This window comes from Nycticebus coucang, chromosome 15 (genome assembly GCF_027406575.1).
Source record: "Nycticebus coucang isolate mNycCou1 chromosome 15, mNycCou1.pri, whole genome shotgun sequence".
Lineage (NCBI taxonomy): Eukaryota > Metazoa > Chordata > Mammalia > Primates > Lorisidae > Nycticebus > Nycticebus coucang.
Genome location: NC_069794.1, coordinates 72,633,454 through 72,651,145, shown reverse-complemented (window position 1 = coordinate 72,651,145; position 17,692 = coordinate 72,633,454). Strand labels below are relative to the sequence as shown.

The window sequence follows — 17,692 nt, the reverse complement described above, 5'->3', positions numbered from 1 at the left end:
TTTCCTCCAGAAGAGAGCCCCATTAACACTGTAATGCAGATCAGTACCATGCTAGCATTATATTTTTAAAGACAAAGTCAGCTATCATGGTAAAGTTAGATTATTTCTTCTTTTGTGGGGAGGCACAAAGATGAAATAGTTTGTTAGGAAAGTTCAAAATGCAGGGTACTTATATTGCCTGAACTGGGAACAATTTTTATTTTTGTCTCAGGGACATCATGCCTTTGTTGATCTTCCTTTATAAGGTCCTGCCACCTGTAGTGAGGTGACACTTAGACAACATGGTTTGAATGTTCAGTCCACTTACACTTGGACTTTCTTGTGTTGCTGCCACCCCTGAGACAGCAAGGCCAACCCCTCCTTCCTCCTCCTCCTCTTCAACGTGAAGATGACCAGGGTGAAGGCCTTTAAGATGATCCACATCCACTCAATGAATAGTACACATTTTTCCTGTTCCTTACGATTTTCTTATTAACATTTTCTTCTCTCTAGCTTATTTATATAGTATATAATGTACATATAAAATATAGTACGTAATGTACATAACATACAAAATATGTGTTAATTGACTGTTTATGCTGTTGGTGAGGCCTCCAGTTGACAGTGGGCTATTGGTGGTTAAGTTTTTGAGGAGTCAAGGTCATATATGGATATTCAACAGTGTCCTCAGCCCCCATCTTATTCAAGAATCAGCTGTCTTTCTGCATGCTCTTAGCCGCATGTCTTGCCGAACAATGACAGAGATAAGTGCATTCCACCAAGATGCTAAGAAATCTAATGAGCTCAAAACTTACAGCTGGGTTTTTTCTCCATGAACTGTCTCTTACAGTAGATGACACAGAGAATGAGCAGGGCCAGCAGGACAGTTGCCAGGGCACTGCAGATGACGGCAGCCAGCGCTGTGTCCCGTGGGCTGGAGGCTGTGGACGCGATCTTCACGAGGTTGACCTTGCTGGCACCTGAAACCACAGGAATGGGATCAGCACTGTCTAAACAATTCAAGGGCACACAGTGCTTCTCTTCCTACAGTAACACCATGGACACGTAGCCCTCACATGGAGAAATTTGCCTTTAGGTCTACAAGGCCAGGATTCCTTGCAAGCTAGGAGTCTGTCATCTACCTGCTTTCCTGGTAGATGGCACTGTGTTTGGTAGACCCCTATTTTTTGTGACTATAAACATCTTTTGAATGCCTTAACTGTTATACTACTGAAAAACATCTAAGTTTGGGAGAAAAGACTGATATTGCTGTTATACTATGGAGAGGAATGCACTTGAGGCAGGCATAGTCAGGTGCTAAGAACACAAAGAAATAGATGCTACTGTGCAGGGCACTGCTGCCTTGTGGTTCAGGACAGATTCTGAACCCCATAGCCTGGGTCATCTCTCCAACAGATGTAATAAGAGTACCCGTGTCCCCTGGATGTTGAGAGGATGGAATGAGTTATCATGTAAAGCATCCAGGGAAGGCTGTGCACCTAGCATTGTGGAATCATTAGCTATTGTAATGATGTTTATAATCAAATGATGATTATAGTCAACATTTTAATTACCCTTAGGGTACCTGGATGAACAAACTCAATTAAATCAGGAATTTGTAACCAGTAAGGTCACAGCAAATCCTATTTAACTAACCGTAAATGAATCTAAGAGAGGAATGAACTTAAGCAGGGCAGGAAGTCTAAACCGAAGGCCACTTGTGCCTTCTTTTCCTGGAGCAGCTCAGGTGAGCTCAGGTGAGCTAAGGTGGCCCTCATTTGACTCCCTCTGCCCAAGGGTACACATTGGGCTGCAGCTCTGTGGAGCCCCTCACCACAGGAACCTTCCCCTCTATGGAGGGTAACTTCAGGCAGAAGAAAAATGTGTGTCATTTTAAATTGTCTAGATGTTGAATTTTAAAAGTAAAAGGAAACAGGTAAAATTAACTTTTAATCTATTTTACTTAGACAATATATTTTAAAATATTGCGTTTCAACACATACCCAATATAAAAATCATTAATGACATATTTTGCATTGTCTATTTTGTAGTAATGTTTCAAAATCCGGTGTGACTTTACAGCCCATCTCAATTTAGACTAACCACATTTTAAGGTTAATGGCTATTGTAATGGACGTCACAAGTCTAGAGATCAAAGGTTTATATGACATCTGTGCAGCATGGCACCTTGACCCACAGCAAGTTGTCATCTGAGGCCTTTCTCCTTGTCCCTGGCTACACCTCCGCCCTCAGTAAGAGGGATCTCCACTGTGTAACTCTTGAGAACAGAACTCAAGAAAAACATTTGGGTTAATATTAACGAATCATAAACATAGGATAAAGGGACTATCATTTTGGAGCATGAGTTTTAGTGTTTCTAGTCTCAACAATTCAAGGCCACTCAGACAAAAGTTTCTTATTGTCACCAAGGAAGACAAAGTTTTTGCTTTGGGCTTACATGAATAGGGCTCACCACCCAACCATACATGTCAAAGGATATTAATTTGTAAACATGTTTAATATTAATAAAATATACCCTAGGGCGGCACCTGTGGCTCAGTGAGTAGGGCGCCAGCCCCATATGCCGAGGGTGGCAGGTTCAAACCCAGCCCCGGCCAAACTGCAACAAAAAAATAGCTGGGCGTTGTGGCGGGCGCCTGTAGTCCCAGCTGCTCGGGAGGCTGAGGCAAGAGAATCGCGTAAGCCCAAGAGTTAGAGGTTGCTGTGAGCCGTGTGACATCATGGCACTCTACCCGAGGGCGGTACAGTGAGACTCTGTCTCTACAAAAAAAAAAAAAAATAGCTGGGCGTTGTGGCGGGCGCCTATAGTCCCAGCTACTCGGGAGGCTGAGGCAGGAGAATCGCCTAAGCCCAGGAGTTGGAGTTGCTGTGAGCTGTGTGACGCCACAGCACTCTACCGAGGGCAATAAAGTGAAACTCTGTCTCTACAAAAAAAAAAAGATATATATATATATACACACATACCCTATCTCATAGCTATATTGAAATACTTATAACAATCAAATAGCATATACTAAATATTCATCATACAGCAGATTAAAAAAACTACATCCCGATCTGACAGAGATTAAATCTAAATCTGAAACAGCCTCTATCACCGGACAGGGTCACAAAAGGATGTCTGAACATAAGCACAGCTGTCCAAACACTGACAAATATATAACTGAACAGGAACTTCCAGCCCACGCAAGTTAAAATAGCAGACCACACGGAAGGGGAAGCAACTTGGAAATGTAACCATTATCTATTTGGACCAAATGGTGAAGTTGTGGGAAAATGTCACCTCATTTATGCTTGAGAGGAAGGTGGTTCACTTCAGAGAAGCGTCTCTTTTGCTTAAATTTTCAGTCAAACAGCCCAGCCGTACACAATATGAGTACTTAGCAACAGCTGTCATCAAAATGAGGCATAATACATGATTTGAGTGGAAATTTTCAAAGTTCCTAACTGCTACACTGTTAAGTTCATCAATTGATACAGCACTGGACATTCAGGAAAACTCTAATAAGAATAGAGATTTTAGGTAAAAGTCATATTATAATTAAAGTCCTTTAAGTTCTTAATGTTTAAAATTCTTCTAAAATATTAGTCAACTTATTTGCCTTAATGTAAAAGAAAATGCCTCTAATCTGTAAATAGGTTAAAATGTCCCCAACATGGAGATCTTATTTTTAATATGGTAGTTTGTAACTCAAGATTTATTTTCCCCAAACCAAACATGAAAGCCTTGTTAATACGTATCTTCCCACGGCAGGCCTCATAGTCTCATTTCAATGACATCTAGTTGCCATAATATAACATCAATTTTAAAGGAAAGCACATTCTTTATGCTTCTTCCCTATATATTGCCCAAGGCAGTGGCATCTGAAGATGAACAAGAAAAATACACAAGTTACACCTCTCAATTTTTGATGCCTATATGAAAAAGGTCATCTTGTTGATTCAGATGTGCTCAGAGAACACTTGGGGGAAGCAAGACTCTGAACACCGAATTATTGATTCCTGTTCATAGGTACAGTTTATTACATGAACAGCAAAACAATCTTTTTAAATAAGAAATAGATTCCTTATTTTTAGCTTTAATTGTCATAAGATAATATAGAAATATGTACATAGGGGAGCTCTGGGAGATTGGGCTGAACATCATTTAATTTTAGAACAGGGTCAAATACTCATTCACATAAATTCCCAGTAAAAGTCTATTTTCCGGGCTCGGCATCTTGGCTGGCTTATAGCTCAGTGAGTAGGGCACTGGCCACATACACCGAGGCTGGCGGGTTCAAGCCTGGCCCAGGCCTGCTAAACAATAATGACAACTGCACCCAAAAAATAGCTGGGTGTTGTGGCAGGTCCCAGGTACTTGGGAGGCTGAGGCAAGAAAATCACTTAAGCCCAAGAGTTTGAGGTTGCTGTGAGCTGTGACACCACTGAACTCTACCAAGGGCAACCTAGTGACACTCTATCTCAAAAAAAAAAAAAAAAAGTCTATTTTCTTATCCTTCTTTTTGACTTGAGCAGTAAAAAAAGCAGAGGGGAAAGTGAGGAGAGTTTGCACTGACTATATGAAGTGGCCTCCACTCTTTTGAGTTTTGATTAATTGGGATGTTGCTGAGACTGCCTCAGGGGAAAAAAAAAGTATCTACTTCAAAAGAAAAAGTATTGTTTTATTGACCTGTGGCAATAATATTGAGATTAAAGATTCTTTCTACTTACATGCCTTAACTAAATTCCCTGTCCATACTTCATTAAGCATACTGAATGCCTGCAAGAAATCTTGCCCATACATTATTAGGATTCTGACAGTACTTCTGAAGAATTGGAAATAGGAATATGCACATTCTTTGGAAAGTTTTTAACTTTTCGGAATACAAAGACATTTCTTCCCCTAACCAATTAAGTTATTAAATTCCACCATAATCTTAGCACTACCCTTTGGCAACTTATTTCAAAGTGGGGACTGTTTTCTTAGCTTAAATTTTGTATTGCATTACACATTACACATCTCCTTAGGAGTTCAACTGAACCACTGCATACTGTGTGTCTGTTATGAGTAAGGTCCTACAAGGCATTCAGTAATTTGAAGGAAAACCTGAACAGAAGAAGAAAAGAAAACAGGTCACTAGCAAAGTCTCGCAAGATTTTTATATAAAGTCCACCCTGACCGTCTTTGGAAGAGAATGAGGTGCAGAAATCCACATCCTTTCCCCACACTTCACCCCCTAAAGAGCAAAGTGAAACTGAGACATGAGAGACTGGAGAGACCTGTCTCATTGGGCAAAGAGTGCATCTCAGATGCTACAAATGAGCAGTCCATCTGCAGGCCACAGAGGTGACTAAAATGTGAACATGTGCTTGTTGCCAGGTGTTTCCTTTCCTTCCTCCATATTTCGCTGACACACCTTCAGTGATTTCAGCCTCCTAACCAGGTAAAAGTGGGGAAAGTTCACTGACGATCCGCATTTGATAGACAAGAAAACCAAGGCTTCAAGTCACCCACTCAAGGGTACACAGCAAAAGGGCGGCGTCTTGAGAACTGGAACCAGGCCTTCAGATTCCGTCCAGTAGACCACACTGCTCTGTGGCTGTGTGCAGCTTCTGAGAGAGTAAAACAGTCTGCCAGCTAATGACAGGGAAAATGCAGCTCATATCTGTTTATGTAGAGGGCATGCTCGTTTCTGTGGGAAGAGAAGCCAGGCCACAGACGATCATGGAACTTTCTGAATAGCAGACCAACCAAACTGTGTGGCAGCTGGTTCTGCAGTCCCTAAGAGGACTGAATCTGGATCACGGTGTCTGCACAGGAGGCCTCTTGGAGCAAGCAGGGCCACAGTGGGCACACTGAGCAATGCCCTGGTGTCACTGAGACAGGAGGATAGGACATTCTGGGGAGGTGACTAAGTCTGGAAAGGCTTGGTTAGAGAGAAATGGAAAAGGTGAGCAAGGACTCTCACCTCTGGCCTCTGCAGAACTATAATTCTCCCTTCTCTTGATCTCTACTTGTTAAACCACTCCAACTTCCTAGTATGTGAAGTTTAAAAATCTGCTAAACAAAAGATCCTTTTTCCCAGCAAATAGCTTGGGAGGAAGGGATGCAGAAAAGGTTTTTACAGATGAAGAAATCTACATGTATCTATAAATATTTTTTTCATGTAAACAACCATTAGGTGGTTGGATCTAGATTTGAGTCCAGGTTTGTCTGAGCCTAAAACGTATGTTTTCTTTCTTTCTTTCTTTTTTTTTTTTTAAGTATGCTATGTTCTTTCCAACCATTTAGAGCAAAAAAAAAAAAAAAAAAACTATAAAAGATTATTGGTTTGAATTTTGTACAAACCAGTACATTCTAGTTACTTAGCAAACATATACAGTGTAGCTTGTCCTAATTTAAAACGTGTTTGATCAGCTCAGCACCTGTAGCTGAAGTGGCAAAGGCACCAGCCACATACACCAGAGCTGGTGGGTTCGAATCCAGCCTAGACCCGCCAAATGACAATGACAACTACAACCAAAAAATAGCCGGGGGTTGTGGCAGGCGTCTGTAGTTCCAGCTACTTGGGGGGCAGAGGGAAGAGAATTGCTTAAACCCAGGAGTTGGAGGTTGCTGTGAGCTGTGATGCCACAGCACTCTACCAAGGACAACAGCTTGAGACTCTGTCTCAAAACAAACAAACAAAAAAAACATTTGATCTAATTTAAAACACAAATATGGCTTTAAAAATTCATCCTGTTTTATCCCCAAGATTAAAAAGGCTACTAATGGATTTAGTACAGTGAAAAACAACATATGATTTTTAAACTTTATTTTTTAAATGTTGTCTTTAAGGTCTATGTGGTATAATTAGATGAGTATTAAATAAATACAGTAGGGAAGATGAAGTTGTAAATGAACTAACTATGCTTTCTGTCTGGGCTTCTGTGTTTAAGATTTCACTAATGCTTTGTGTTTTCATCAGATAGTTTAGCCCATGAAAATAATACATTTGGTTTCCTGCTGGTTGCCATCACTTTGGCAGCTCCAACGTAATTGGAAATGCAAGCATTTTTACTTGCTAATGACTATGCTTTGACACACGCAATCCAATTATCAATCAGTACTGAAATATAAGCATACAATGCAGATATTTTGAACTATTTTTCATTAAAACATTTTATCTTTGACTTTTATATTTGTTGCAAATAAACGACAATTCAACCCACGGCTTTTTATGCTCTTCTACCACCTGTACCAACAACAAAAAGCCCAAATTGAATAAATCCTTAACAAAATCAAAACCTGATGATGAATCTATTTCCGGTTATGCCCTTTAATAACAAAAAATTGTTAACAAAGAGCTCTTTCAATCTTAACTGAATTATGGAGGGTAAGCTTTATCTTGTTAATCTAAACTGGTTAAACAAAAATATCTTTGGTAACACTCAACATATGAATTGCAGATGTACCACAAAGGAGTCTGCCAATAAACAAAATAGTTGGATTTTTTTTAATCCACTTTATACCAAGCACTCTGGGGCACTAAATAAATGTAAAAGAGTGAGCCTTCATCATTTTTGTTTTTTATTTATTTATTTTTTAATTTTAGACTTTAATTTTAGAACTATAATTTCTGCCCCATAACCAATAGAAATATTATCTCAAAATGAGATTTTTCTATTTGCCCTTTTATATATATCCATATATGTATTTATATAATTGAACTAATATTTTATGCAGTAAAATGTATGTAAGCTTTGTATATATTCTCAACCAACTAGAACAAAAAACCCTTCCTAATCATTATGACACACTAAGCAATTTTGGAAAAGTTTAGGAATAGTAAAATAGAATAGTTTATGTTCCTATTTGAATATATAGGTATAGTCTTAATAAAATAGAAAAATAAAATCAAAGAAACTATGGCAGGAAACATTAGAAACTAAAATCAGCTATTATCTGTGGAAGATGGGGAAACTGGGAAAATAGGTAACATTTGTGGGAAGTAGACTTTTCATTGTACATCTTTCAATTTGGGGGGGTTTTGAAATATGAATATACTACTTATTTAAAAATTTTAAAATAATCAAACAAAAAGACTCAGATCATACTAAGTATCTCTTCCAATCATAAGGGAATAAACTTAGAAATCCCTAAGAGAAAAAAACTGAAAAAACTCTACAAATGTGTAAAAATTATAAACAACACACTCTTTATTAACCAACGGGACAAAGGAGAAATCACAAATGAAATTAGAAAATACTTTCAAATGAATAAAAATAAAAATACAACATACCAAACAAAACCAATGGTATATAGTAACAAAAGTGCTCAGAGGGAAATTTATAGCAATAAATTCCTACATTAATAAAGAAGAAAGATGCAGAGTCTATAACCTAATTTTCCACTTAAGAACATTAGAAAAAGAAGAGCAAACTAAACAAAAGGCTAGACGATGAAAGGAAATACACATTAGAGCATAGATCAATGAAATAGAGAATAGATAAAATAACAGAGAGATCAATAAAACCAAAAAGTGGTTCTTTGAAAAGATCAAAATCAACAAAACTAGGTGGCACCTGTGGCTCAAGGAGTAGGGTGCTGGCCCCATATACCGGAGGTGGTGGGTTCAAACCCGGCCCTAGCCAAAAACTGCAAAATAAATAAATAAATAAAATAAAGTTTAGAGTGACTAAGAAAAAAAGAGAGAAGACTCAAATTACTAAATTCAGAAATAAAAAAGAGATCACTATAGAATTTACAGAAATAAAAACGATTATAAGAGAATACTATAAACAACTGCTTGCCAACAAATTGGACAACTTAGTTAAAGTGGAAAAATTCCTAGAAACACATAAACTAACAAAATTGACCAAAGAAGAAATAGAATATCTGACTAGACCTATAATAAGTGAGGAGATTAAATCAGTAATCAAATATACCCCCCAAAAGAAAAGTCCATGACTAGACTGCTTTACTGATGAATTCTACCCAAATATTTAAAGAATTAACACCAGTCCTTCTCAAACTGTTCCCCAAAAGTGAAAGAGAAAGAATACTTCTTCCTTTCTTTCCTTCCTTTTCTTTCCCCCTCCCCTCCCCTCTCCCTCCCTCCCTCCCTCTCTCCCTCTCCCTCTCTCTTTCTTTCTCTTGTCAGACTCTCAAGCTATTGCCCTGGGTAGAGTGCCATAGTGTCACACCTCACAGCAACTCATGGGCTTAAGCGATTCTCTTGCCTCAGCCTTCCAAGTAGCTGGGATAACAGGTGCCTGCCACAACGCCCGGCTATTTTTTGGTTGTACTTGTCATTATTGTTTGGTGGACCTGGGCTGGATTCGAACCTGCCAGTGTATCTAGTGTACACCAGTGGCTGGTGCCTTAGGTGTTTGAGGTACAGGCGCTGACCCAAGAATACTTCTTAACCCATTCGGTTAGGCCAACATTACCCTACAGCAAATCTAGATAAATACACTGAAAGGAATGAAAACTACAGATGAAGATCCTTTATAAATACCAGAGGTAAAAATCCTCAACAAAATAGTAGCAAAACAAATATTAAAGGGTTTTACGCCATGACTAAGTGGGATTTATCTCAGGAAGGCAGTGTTAGTTAATTATACAAAAATCGATCAACATAACGCACAATAATAAAATGAAGTGGGAAAAACTACCTGGTCATCTTAAATATGCTGGAAAAGCATTTGACCCAATGCCATTTCATGATAAAATATTCAGTAAACTAGGAAGAAAAATAAACTGCCTTAACATGATAAAGGTCACATATAGAAAACTCATGGCTAATGTATTTAGTAGTGAAAGACTGAACAATTTCCTCTAAGACCAAGAAGAAGGCAAAAATGCTCACTTTCTTCACCACTTTTACTCAAAATAGTACTAGAAGTCCTAGCCAGATCAATTAGTTAAGAAAAGGAAATAAAAAGCGTCCAACTGGAAAGGAAGAAATACAACTCTCTTATCCTATTTGAAGTTGGGATATGACATGGTCTTATACGTAGAAATACAACTCTCTTATCCTATTTGAAGATGGGATATGACATGGTCTTATACGAAGAAAACCCAAAGAATTCCACAAAAAACTATCAGAATTTCTACTTGTAAGAGGAGGAAATTGGATACTCCTCATATCATACTTAAAAGTTAACTAAAAATGGGCCAAAACCCCTAAATTTAAGAACTGGAACTAAAATTGTTAGAAGGCCTGGAGGAAATTTTCATGACCTTGAATTTGGAATGGTTCCTTAAATATATACCAGAAACACAGACAACAAAATAAAAAAAAAAATAAAATAAACATATTGGGCTTTACCAAAATTAAAAACATTTTTGCTTCACAGGACATCATCAAGGACATGAAATGACAATCCACAGAATGGGAGAAAACATTTGTAAACTATACAGGGTGGCCATGAAGTTTGTGTGTAATATATTACACACATATGTATATCTGCTAAGGGTTTAATAGCCAGGAAATATTAATTTGCAAACTATACAGGGTGGCCATGAAGTTTGTGTGCATATATTACACATATATGTATATCTGCTAAGGGTTTAATATCTAGAAAATACAAAGAATTCCTATAACTCAACAGCAAAAAGACAAGCCAATTAAAAAATGGGCAAAGAACTCTGACATTTCTCCAAAGGTGATATATAAATGTTCGATGAGCACAGGAAAAGATGTTCAATCGCTGCTCATTAGAAAAACCCCAAAGCTAAAATGAGATATTATGTCATAGCTACCTAGATGACTATAATAAAAAGAAAACATGTGTTAGAGATGTGGAGGAACTGGAATTCTTACATATGGCTGGTGGGATGAAAAATGGTATAGCTACTATGGAGGACAGTCCAGCTGTTCCTCCAAAAGCTAAACAGAGTCACCAGGTACCCAGCAATTTTACTCCTAGGCATATACTCAAGAAAACTGGAAACATGCATCCATACAAAACCTCACAGATGAATTTTCATAGTACGTTTATCCATAATAGTAAAAAAGTAAAATCATTACAGGTGGCCATCAACAGATGATCGGATAACAAAGAGTTTGATTTATGCATACAATCAGCCTTAAAAGGAAAGAAACTTTGATACATACTACATGGGTGGATCTTGAAAACATTATGCTAACTGAAATAAGCCAGATACACAAAGGACAAACATTGATCTAATTCCACTTATATGAACTAAATAGGCAAATTCATAGAGAGAGAACGTGAATTAGAAGTTACAGGGGAAAGTGAGGGGGAAACAGTGAGTTATTGTTTGATGGGTGTGGAGCTTTTGTCTGGGTGATGAAAATCTATGATGTAGATTAGTGCTGATGACTGCACATTATTTTGAATACAATACCACCACACTGTACACTTTAAAAAGGCTGAAACAGCAAATTTTAAAGTGTATGTGAGACTGGACAATGAAGTTCATGAATAGCCATTGTGGGCTTATGTTGGCATTACTGTGACAGTACTGTGACAAACAACCAGTAAGGTGTTATAACCTTAGTACCAGGGTCTCCCAGTTGTGTCCCTGTTGACGTGTGGCAGTGTCTTGCTAAGTGGTTGTTCATTATTGTTGTTTTGTGTTTTTGTGTGGTGTCATGAGAATGTCAGAGCTTGAAATAGAACAATGAACAATCAGTAAATTTTTTGTTAAACTTGGCAAGAGTGGCCAGGTGTGATGGCTCATGCCTGTAATCCTAGCACTCTGAGATGCTAAGATCGGAAGCCTGCTTGAGTTCAGGACTTAATAGAAAAGCCTGAGCAAGAACAAGACCCCATCTCTACTTGAAATAGAAACAAAATTAGCGGGATGTTGTGGCAGGCACCTGTAGTCCCAGCTACTTGGGAGGCTATGGCAGGAGGATCACTTGAACCCAGGAGTTTGAGATTGCCGTGAGCTAGTGCATGCCATGGCACTCCAGATAGGGATCAATGAGATCTGTCACAAAAACAAAAACTAAAATAAACCAACAAAATAACTTGCCAGAGTGGAAGTGAAATCAGGGACATGTTAGTCCAAGTTTATGGGAATAATGCCATGAAGAAAACAGCAGGGTATAAATGGATTAAACATTTTCCTGAGGGTAGAGAAAGCATCATCACTGATGAAGAGAGGTAATAAGGCATCATCACTGATGAAGAGGGCAGCCAGTAATAAGCGGAACCAACAAAAAATATTGCAAAAATTCATTGAATTATTAGTCAAAATTTTAGCTGATTGTGAAAAGCACAGCAGACCAAGTAAACATTGATAGAGAAACAGGAAAATCTTTTTTTTTTTTAAATTTTAATTTGATTAATTTATTTTTTTTGAGACAGGGTCTCACTCAATTGTGCTGGTATAGTCCTGTGGCATCATCATAATTCACAGCAACCTCAAGCTTTTGGGCTCAGGCAATCTTCTCGCCTCAGCCTCCTAAGTAGCTGGAACTACAGGTATCCACCACAATGCTCAACTAGTTTTTCTATTTTTAGTAGAGATGGGGTCTCCCTCTTGCTCAGGCTGGTCTTGAATTCATGAGCTCCAGCAATCCACCCACTCGAGACTCCCAAAGTGCTAGGATTACAGGCATGGGCCACTGCACGCAGCCATAGGAAAATCTTAAATGAAAATCTTGGCCAACAACTCATGGATCTTGCATCATGACAATGGCACCAGCTCACATGGCACTATCTGTGAGGGAGTTTTTAGCCAGCAAACAAATAACTGTATTGGAATACCTTCCCAATATCACCCCATTGACTTTTTTCTTTACTCAAAGCTAAAGTAAATATTAAAAGGAATACATTTTGATGACATTCAGGACATCAAGGGTAATACTACAACAGCTCTGATGGCCATTCCAGAAAAAGCATTCCAAAATTGCTTTGAAGGGTGGACTAGGCGCTGGTATCAATGCATTGTTCCCCAAGGGGAGGACTTTGAAGGTATGATATTCAGCAAGGAGGTATGTAGCACTTTTTCCAGGATGAGTTTACAAACTTGTCAGATGTCATATATTTTGCCACATTAAAAATATAAAAGGCCAACAGGAAGTGACTGGGGGATTTCTGAGGTGGAGAGTGCCCAGCTCTGGCTTACACTCTAATCAGTGCCTGCTGAGTGGAGAAGGGTGGAAAGTACAGTAGGAGTGAGGACCCTGCACTGCTCCAGATGACAGCACGGTGCTCGGGGTTAAGACTACGATCGTTGAGATGGTGCCAAATGGCTCAGTCTGAGAACTATTTGTCCTAAGAGTACCTGGCTAAGCTGATGGATTAGTGACATTGTCAGATGTCATATATTTTACTACATTAAAAATATAAAAGGCCAATAGGAAGTGACTGGGGGATTTCTGGGGCAGAGGGTGACCAGCTCTGGTTTATACCCTAATCAGTGCCTGCTGAGTGGAGAGGGTGCAAGGAAAGATGGAATCAAGGACAAGGCCTAGTTTTGGAGTAAAAGCACCAGCCACGCTGGTGCCATCTATTAATTTACTGACATAGTGAAAATTGGAGGGTTGGATGAGCATTTCTCTTTTGAAATGTTAAGTTTGAATCACCTCTTATCTATCCATGGAGAGTTGTCAAGCCAGCAGACTGAGGCAGGAAAGAGATTGTAGTACCTGGAGACAGACATTTAAAAAGCACAAATGCATAGATAACTCGCACAGCCAGGACTCTGTCCAAATCGCCTGTGTGTGTACAGATGCAGGAGAGAACCCAAGACAGAGCCCAGGTGTACTCTGAAATCAGAAACCAGGCAATTGAGATAAGGAGATGAGCAGGTTGGGTATCCAGAATGCCTAAAAAGAGTGCCTCTCAATAAAGAAGCAAAGCAAAACTTACAGGAATGAATCCTTCTGATTCTTAGATACAGAAATTGAATTCCAACATTTTGAAGAAAAATTACATAGAGTCATGATTTTTAAAGAAGTAGTGACCTTGCTCATCGTAGCTGCTTACAAATTTATTATTGAATCAATGTGACCTAAAATGAAAACAAAATGTGATTTGGAAATGTGATATCACAAAGCAAAATAAGAGGAAAAAAGCCTGGTGTAAGGTTATTATACATAGTAATCATGATCCATTACTTAAGTAAGATTATTTAAATTAAGAAAATATCATTTTTAAATGAATGGTAACAATAGGACTTGGATCTTTTTCCTAGAGAATCATCCTGATGTTACCTTTGAAGCTTCACCCAAACATACATTCGGCTTCACATCTCTGCTCACTAGCATCTGAGACTGCAAACACTGGCTGCCCCATTTTCTAACTTCCCCATCTAGGACAGCAGCAGAAATCAAAGTTCATCGTGTCAGACCAGTCTTCAAACGTGCTCTGTGGGCTGAGTTTCCACGTTAGTGCTCAATATTATTTTTATTGATTTTCTTTTTTGAACTGAGAACCACATCAAAAACATTACAACTGTGCAAGCTTTTTTCCTATGTTGAGTAATATCGTAACATTGTTTATAAATACAAAACTTCTGACTTTGATTCTTCTTTCAAGTTTCCTTATTAGGCACTGTCCTAATTACCAGCCCTTTTATGATTTAAATGCAAGTGAATCAAGGCAGAACCCCAAGGGTGGCCCCAAACTGCCTTTTCTTTAATACTAATAGTGATGATTCACAACTATGCTTTTATGATGAGTAGAAGCCACCCCAAAGAAGTACACTCTTGTACCTTTTTTTCCTACATGGATCATCAAGTTCAAGTAGCATCTAAGGGCCAACCATCAGGGTAAGCAAAGAGAAAAACCGAAAGGATATCCCTGGATTTTGGGGATGTTATCCCATCATAAGTCAAGGAGCCTCTCTATGTTTATCTAAGTATCTCAAAGGACTTTACCAAGAAGATCACTCAAGGGGGTAACACCAAGCAATGTTATATAACAATAAGTAGCAATCAGCAAAATAAATAAACCTCAAAGAATATTGTGAATGAAATGATATAACTATTACTAAGAAAATCCTTTAGAAAAAAAATCTTTGCTTCACAAAGACAGCTCTCAGTATACATAGCTGAGATATATCCTACCAAACCTTTAAAGAAATTCCTACAGTTAAGGAATATGGAAGACAAACTGTAATAGCTGTACTTATTTTTTCTTAAAAACATCATTAGAGAAGTCTGCATGGGTAAGATGCAAGCTGAGTGCAAGTTTTGTACAAGGATTCCCAAATCTTTTCCAAACGCTTTTATTAAGTATTATTAGCATTTGGAAAGAATGAACAAAAACAATATGATTCTTTCTTTCCTAGTTGCTTGAGTGCTAAGACCATGGTTTAGACTTATTAATTATGTAGTAATAAGTAAATAGAAACATAAAGGAACATTAAGTGAAAATACTATTACATCTTTAAAATGCATGCCAAAAAAAGAGGCATTGAAGGGAAAGGGACTAATAGAAATGAGTCTCAAAAGAAGGCAGATAAAAAAATGTGTACTTTCTCAGACATTCTGTTAATATTCAAATGATCTCCCCCTTACTGCAAAATTATGGCAGAATAAAAGGCCAGCGGCAGGGGCATATGGTAATTCTCTTTGTAGACAAGACAATTTGACTCAGTTCACACACAGCAGTGGACTGGTGACACTCAGTCTGGTCTGCCAACTTGAGAAGATAAACACTCTTACTTGACTGGGATGGGGAGAGTTGTGGAGGGGAGAGGAGGGTAGGAGACACAAGACAAAGATCCCTAGGCCCAGCCTGGCATATATAGCCAGGAAGAGCGACTCAACAATGAAGATTGCATACAGTGGTGGTGATATTTTACCTGATGCCTCCCTTCTCTCCTTGATCTTTTTATTTTTACCTGAAGAGAGTTAAACAGTTTCTCAAAGCTGGGTACATGTAAGTAGTCAAGGAAGGCTGTGATGGCATTGCTTGGCAATAGGCTGGTGGCACGATTAGGTAAGAATGTGGCAGTTTCTGAGTATCCTCATCAACAGAGCTAGCAACATCTTCTGACTTGTATTACTGTCTGTTTGGTTATTAAAATTGATTTTAAAAAATAAGCCAGAAGTCGTCAACTCTTTACTTGCTTCCCTGTCCAACTGAGACCATTACTTTCCATTTCAAACTTCCTCCAACTGAACAAACAGGCTGCCCTAGCATGTTTTAGCAGAGTCTCTCAGGCGGCCAAACTCCCTTCTCCTTTTAGAGCACCACCCAGAACTTCACTGCTTGGGTCAACAGCACCCTTGTGTATTAGTCCAGTATGAGTATAAAGTGAGTTGCTGCTACTTACCAACTAAGCACAAGGCACTGTGTTCATGCCAACGTAGCTTTGTTTTGTTCCTAAGCCTAAAGCCCACAGTCTAATCATTCACTCTGACTACACTAGTAAGTACTTTGTATTTCAATTGCTGGAAAAATAAAGAATGATTTCAGCATATCTTTTCAAATGTAGCAGTGTGTAGCACTTTAAAAATGGTCTTTCAAATACTGGGAGCTCTCTCATCCTCTCTTTCCCTCTACCCCTGTCTCAATTCTTGCTGCCCTCAGGTGCATAGCCACAGCCTCCTACATGGCCCCCTGCGTCCAGGGCACACAGACCAAGGGGCCTGCCTGGTTTATGCCACACAGTGTCTATTGGCTTGGGGATGCTCAGGGAGTAAGCACAAGCAGGGACTTTTGAGAGCCATAATCTTTCATGGTTTACTCCCCAATACTGGCAGGGAGACCCCAGGGCAAGGGAAGACACATCCAGCTGGCACTTGGTGGATTAAACAGTCTAACTATTTTGTACTCTAATTACCATAACTACAATAATTAACCCTGAAAAAATTATAAGCCACAAAATGGCAGCAGATTATCTACAGTTTTTCTCTGCAAATACAATGAAGTAAAAGAATTTTGCTGCTTTCAAGAATGTTTTTCTTCTTTTTGTTATCTCACTGACCTATAAGGTCTTGCTGTGTTTATTTGACAGATGAAACAATGAAGCTTTTAAACTTCTACACCAAGAAACAGAAAAGACACCATAAAGGAAACACATTATTATGGCCTTGAACATCTGTGCTGAGGGATGGCAAGCTCGATGTGGCTATGGCTGAGCACAGTGAGGTCCCTGAAAGGATGCAGAGAAGAAGGACCCATGGGGGGAACCAGTGTCCCCAAGGCCTGCTGTCCCCAAGCCAGGGGGGGAACCAGTGTCCCCAACAGTATGGACATTGAGTGGTTACTGAGTCACTGTTGGGTCTCTACTTTCACCAGTTAAGTGGTAAAGATTTTTTAAATTTTTCTTTCACTTTGACTTTGATTTTTATGTTCTAGTATAAAATGTTAATGTTTCTATCCAGAAAATGAAAATGAGCTAATGAAATTGAACTGAATAGCTCTTACTCTTTCTCAACAAGACAAATAAAAATTACAGATGTGCAAGATAAAGACATAAAGAGTTCTCTTCTCTTCAAGCTGTGTATGTGTATCTTCCAATGGACCACAGAAATTCTAGTGTGAAGCCACAGGAAAACTAAAGGAACACAGGACTGAAGTGTCCTCAGAAGCTCAGGGACAGGACCAGGCAAGTGTGATGGGTGGCCAAGGGTAGAGACATCACAAGGGTGCAGTGGGACTCACAGGCAACAGCCATGAAGGCCATAGGTAAGAACGGGATGGGATCCTGAAGTTCAACTGTGCATATAGATGCTTTATCAGATGAGAGAAAATCCAAGGATTCTACTACTGGGCAGCTGAAGGTCATAGCAAA

General features: G+C 38.8%; 1 protein-coding gene across 3 annotated transcripts in view; it reads right to left on the bottom strand.

The window, feature by feature from the left end:
- TNFRSF19 (TNF receptor superfamily member 19) overlaps positions 1–17,692 on the bottom strand; it is a 120,147-nt gene that overhangs the window by 20,192 nt on the left and 82,263 nt on the right. For all 3 annotated transcript variants that reach the window (XM_053563883.1, XM_053563884.1, XM_053563885.1), the window contains one exon: positions 795–959. In XM_053563883.1, coding sequence (XP_053419858.1) covers positions 795–959 — 165 coding nt within the window. The remainder of the gene's footprint in view (positions 1–794; positions 960–17,692) is intronic.